Source organism: Mustela nigripes, chromosome 18, assembly GCF_022355385.1.
Source record: "Mustela nigripes isolate SB6536 chromosome 18, MUSNIG.SB6536, whole genome shotgun sequence".
Lineage (NCBI taxonomy): Eukaryota > Metazoa > Chordata > Mammalia > Carnivora > Mustelidae > Mustela > Mustela nigripes.
In genome coordinates, this window is record NC_081574.1 from 34,772,947 (window position 1) to 34,779,068 (window position 6,122).

General features: G+C 33.8%; 1 protein-coding gene across 1 annotated transcript in view; it reads left to right on the forward strand.

Moving 5' to 3' along the window:
• Positions 1-6,122, forward strand: part of ADAM32 (ADAM metallopeptidase domain 32) — a 162,747-nt gene that overhangs the window by 136,967 nt on the left and 19,658 nt on the right. Inside the window, exon 17 of the mRNA XM_059384215.1 lies at positions 2,412-2,499. Coding sequence (XP_059240198.1) covers positions 2,412-2,499 — 88 coding nt within the window. The remainder of the gene's footprint in view (positions 1-2,411; positions 2,500-6,122) is intronic.

The following is a 6,122-nucleotide window of genomic DNA, read 5'->3' on the forward strand; positions in this document are numbered from 1 at the left end:
GGATGATACTCCAAGTATTTTGGGATGGAGTGTGGAGGGGAGAGGTCTTGGGAATATATTAAGTATTCCATAGCATGGAAATTCATTTTTCTTCTTAGAGAAGAAAAAAGAAATCCCACTTTGTAATATATGTCCCTTTGTAGCCCAGTAGATAATTAGGTCAGGCTTCTTAGAATCAAATCTTCAAAACTATTTTTTTTTTTGACATTTTGCAAGTTATATAACAAGTCTGAGGTACTACAACTGTATGTAAAGTGAGGGTAATAATAGCATTTACTCAATGGGGTTATCCCAAAGATAAAATGGAATAACTATAAAGTGTTTAGTGTGATGCCTGGCACCATGGTGAGATGGTGAGAGCTAAATATAGACTGGCTATTATTATTGATTATTATAATTAATTATCTTTGAGGCTAACCCAAATCTGGAGAAAACATAGACATAACATAAATTCACTTCAAAATATCATTTAATTCCTGACCAAATCTTTGCTTATGAGGAACGTAGTATAGTATATGCTCTAGGCATTAAAGACTAAGATGGGTGTGCATCTATATTCTGATGTTTCCACTTAATAGATGATTTTGAACAAATTATTTAATATGTGAAATTGTAAATGGTAATAGCCTCTTCTGGTGGTTTTATAGTTTAAATTAAGTTTCCTGTAGGTAGCGTCTTCTTAGTATATGTGCTGCCGAAGTGAATACAGTATGTAGTCTTCTTAATATTGACTTCTTCGTGCCTCAGAGTCATAAATGCCTCCTCAATGGAGGTATATACCAAGGAGTTCAGTAGATATATTTTGGCCATGGAGCCAAAACAACTAAAAAATGAAGCCTGGTCATCAGATGATTTGATACAATTCAGTTGATAATTTAGTAAGAATAGAATCCTTTTTATAACATGGACGATCCTCAGTAATAATGCATGAGAACACATTATATGAAGTAGTTTTTAATCACATGTGATGAAACATTCTTGGCAATTTCTTTTAGTCAGTAGCATCCTTATATAACAGGACTCTTCATCTCAGTTTCCAGTGAGGCAAGCAGACAATAAAGACCACATTAGGAAGAGAGTTGTTAGACACACCACCATGGCCAAGAACTACTACACACACAGTAAAGGATTAAAAGGTGTAGTTTGGATTTAGAAAGGGTTTTGTGAGGCCATTTCTTTGAAGAGAGTTGTGCTGTGTTATAATGTTTAAAAGGAAATCATTTTCACATAAAATATTTCATTTTAATCTCAAAACAAATCTCAAATTCCATAGAAAAAGTATGATTGTACTCATATAAGAGAACTGCAACTATAGAAGTTGATATTGCTTATAAATATTGGAGTTGGGAATATGTTTAATCCTCTGGTTATTACATTTTAAACACAAAGGGGTTATATCTGGATGTTTCATACATTACATAATAGAATATTAGATATGTATAGCATATTTTTAAAAAGATTCCTTTTGTGGCACCTAGGTGGCTCAGTGGGTTAAGCCTCTGCCTTGGCTCAGGTCATGATCTCAGGGTCCTGGGATCAAGCCCCACATCCGCATCAGGCTCTCTGCTCAGCGGGTAGCCTGCTTCCCCCTCTCTCTCTCTGCCTGCCTCTCTGCCTACTTGCGATCTCTGTCTGTCAAATAAATAAATAAAATCTTAAAAAAAAGATTTCTATTATTTTTATTAGTGGACTCTAATAATAGCTCAAATTTGATTAAAACTTAATAAATGTCTTGATTATGTTGAATTGGTTTTCTTTCAATATAAACTTTTGATATATGGAACAAAAAATAAAATTGAGAGATATAAACTGTGCTCTTAGGGATAGTTTTGTTAGATTTTAGGGTAGTATAATAAAAAGTGGTTATATGGTTATAATTTTTGTTGGTCTTGTTGTATTTATACCTTCTATTTCCCTACACTGAGTTATTTTTTTAAGACTAATTTTTAGAGAAGATTTAGACTCACAGCAAAACAGAGAGGAAGGTATAGAATTCCCATATACTCCCTTGCTCCCACACAAGCATAGTCTCCCTTATTATCAACAATCCCCTACCAGAGTGGGGTAGTTTTTACAACTGATGAACCTACATTGACACACTATTATCACCCAGTCCATACTTTATCTTAGGCTTATCTGAAAAACCCCTCAATACTTGGAGATTAAACAGACATTTTTAAATAGCACATGTGCCAAAGGAGACATTTTAAGAGAAATTGAAAAATATTTTGAACTAAATGAAAATGAAAACAACATATAAAAATTTACAGGTTACAGTAAAAGTAGTACTTAGATTGAAATGTATTACATTGAATGGTAGGTCTTACTGTATAAAATTACTGATTGTAATGTTAAGACAGTTGGATTCCTGTAACATGGAAAAAGGTTTTTTGCATTTTTTCTTTTTTTAGATATGTATAAATCATGAATGTGTAGATGCAACTGACGTTGCAAATGCAGCAGTCTTTTGTTCAAAGAAGTGCGGAGGACATGGAGTAAGTAAGCACAAAATTTTTGTTTCCCCAAATCACATCTGTCTTGGACACTTTATAGCATCATTTAACTAAGTTATTCAACATTTATCGTGTTTCTTTTATTTGAGAGTCTGTGTTGTGTCTCGCTTATGTGGAGTTAAATTGGCTCACTAAATTTATAACCAAAGGTACTTTTAGAGAACACTGTATAGAATTAAATTGTTAATGACCTTAACAGATATATTCTTATAGATGGCTACTCTTCAGAGGTGTTCAATGAATACATTCACCTGTTCATTAAGGGAAAATAATTATGCCATAATTTGTGTGTCTCTGAATATGTGCAGTGAGGAAAAACTATTGGTTTTATCTTCCTTTTTAAATACACTGTTTCTTTAGCAGTTTTAAGTTCATAGCAAAATTGAGAAGTACACAGATTTCCTATTTACCTCCTAACCCCAATACACAGCTTCTCTCACCATCAATGTTCTCCACCAGAGTGGAGTACATTTGTTATCATCATAAACCTACAAAAACACCATTATCAGTCAAAGTCCTTAGTTTACGTAGGGTGTGCTCTTGGTGTTGTTTGTTCTACGTGTTTAGACAAATGTATAATGGCTGGTATCCATCATTAATGGTATCATATAGAGTGGTTCCATAGCCCTAAAAATCTTCTATGCTCTGCCTACTCAACCCTCCAGTCCTCCTATTCCTGAGAACTATCAATCATTTAAGTGTCCCCATAGTTTTGCTTTTTCCAGAATGCCATACAGTTGGAATCTTATAGTGTGTAGTCTCTTCAGACTGATTCCTTAGCTTAATAATATGCATTTAAAATTCCTTCATGTTCTTCCCTGGCTTGATAGCTCATTTCTTTTTAGTGTTAATATTCCCTTATTTGGATGTTAGCATAACTTATTCATTCACCTACTGAAGATAGGTATCTTGGTTGTTTCACATTTTTGGTTATAAATAAAGCAGCTATAAACATTCATGTGCAGTTTTTAATATGGGAATACATTTTCAGTTCATTTGGGTAAATTCTAAAGACTAATTAACTGGGGATGCCTGGGTGGCTCAGTCATTTAAGCATCTGCCTTCAGCTCAGGTCATGATCTCAGGGTCCTGATTGAGGCCTGCGTCAGGCTCCCTGCTCAGAGGGGAGTCTCTTTCTCCCTCTCCCTTTGCCACCCATGCTCATGCTCTTTCTCTCTCTCTCTCAAATAAATAAATAAAATCTTAAAAAAAAAAAAAAACAAAGGTCAAAAAACCTTCATTTAGGTCTTTTGGTATGATTTTTTCTTACCCTTTCATTTGGGATATATTCCTCTTCTATTCATTTTGTCTAACACTCTGTGTTTGTTTTTATGTTTTTATGTAGTAGGGTGGTCAGCTACATCTCCTGGTCTTGAAAGTAGTAGCTTTGTGTAGAAGAGGTTTTGTGGTGCGCTGCAGTGCAATGCCCCCTGGTCACCAGAAGCAGCACTCTGTGTGTCTTCTGTGTGGACTGCATGTACCCTGCTATGGTGCCTGGGCCATATTTGCCTCAGCCCAGCAAACTGCAATAACCTCCTCTGCCTATTGTCGGCTCACTGAACAGGGTTTGGTTCCTGTGCTGTTAAGAGACCTGTCTGAGGTCACCACAGGTTCTCTGGTAGAAAGGATTGGCAATCAGACTAGGTGCCTGCAGTCAGCCTCCGTGCTACAACTATGGGTGCACCAAATGGTGGGGCTTGCTCTTTATGTGGCCAACTGAGACGTTTTTGTTGGTGGGGCTGGTAGGCCACCTAGACATCCTCAATTAGCTTCTTTGCCACGGTTGCAAGCATGCCAAATGGCAGAGCTTCCTCTGTGTGCAGCCAGCTAAGAGTCCTGGCTGGAGCTATATACTGGTGTGTGTGGTTATCTCCCTTTTCCCCAGGGCAGAAGTCACTCTGGAGAGACACTCTTCCCTGCTGGGGTTGCTTGCAATGTGAGGCAGGGCAGAAGCTTCCTTGGAGAGATGCTTGCTACAGCATGCAGGTCGGATAGGGCAAGTCTGATGGGGAATGTGGAGACAGGGCATGCAGTGCTAGCTAGATAGAAGGAAAAAGCACTCCCACAAGTGTCAGCTGTCTAAGCTGGGGGAGAGAAATTGTGCCCACCAGCAATTTTATTCCTGGAGGTATCTACTGAAGATACTGTATGTATTTTGAGAAAAGTAAATGTATATCCTAGGCACTTTTCAAACTATTGCTTCTGTGCTGCGTTTTAGGTCAAGTTATTTATTATGCTGACTCTTTAAGGGTGAGAACTCAGTTTGCTATCATGCTCAAGCTCTCCCAAGTTAAACCCTGATGATTTAGAAAGTTCCTCCTACCTTTTTAAATGTAGTCTTCTCTCTATGGTGGATCATCTGTTCTACCAGTTTTCAGGTCATTTTCAGAGTTAGTTGCATATATGTAGCTATTATCTCAGTGTGTCTGTGGGATGAAGTGAGCTCAGGTTCCTCCTACTCAACCATCTTCCCTGAAACTCTCCTATTTTTTCTTTAAATTGACTTTCTGTTCTGTTTTCCTCACTTTCTTCTGGAACGCCAATTATTCTAATATATATGTTTGATGGTTTCCCATTAGATCACGTGTTATTTTCTTCATTGTTTTTCATTCTGTTTTCTTTGTTCTACTATAATGGGATTATTTAAAAGTTTCTATAATCTGGATCAACATTTCTATCTTCTGTTTGTTTTATACTGCTATAGGTGCTCTCTATTGCATTTTTCTTGTCATTTATTACATTCTGTATCTCTGGAATTTTTTATGATTTCTCTTCGCTAAATTCCTCAAAATAGCTTTGTTGAATTCTTTTTCAGCTAAATTACCAAATTCTGTGCTTTGAGTTCAGTTACTAGAGTATTATGGTTATCTTTTGGTAATAACATGTTTCCAGGATTCTTCATGTTCCTCAAGTTTTGTGTTGCTCTTTTCACATTTGAAGTAGTTAGCTTCTTAAATCTTTACTAGTTGTCGTCAGCAGTTTGCTGCTAGCAAATATTATCTTATATCTTATATCTGGGTCTTTTTACAACCTTGTATGGATATATTTGCTCCACATTTCTTGCACCCTCATATATATATATATAAAATATTATATATTATAAGATATAATACATAATATTGTATATATTTATATTTATATTATATTTATATATAAAGTATATAAATATATAATATATTTATATATTATATAATATATAAATATACTAATATTCATATCAACTTAATTCATATTAATTATTAACTTATATAATTAATTAATATATTATTTAATTTAATTACTATTTATATATAATTATATCAATCTATATTGATATTAATTATATATTATATTATTAAGTTTATATTATATACACTTTATATATAAATATATTTATATATATTAATATTGGTTAATTATAAATATTAATATATTCATATATAATTAATTTGTATATATAAATTATAAATATATATTGTATATAATATAAGATTCCTTTATGTATATAGTTTATTTATGTAGTATATATAGTATATATATAAATTATATATATTATATATAAACTATCTATAAAGTATATATATAATATATTTATATTACATTATAATATATTTATATATAATACATTTA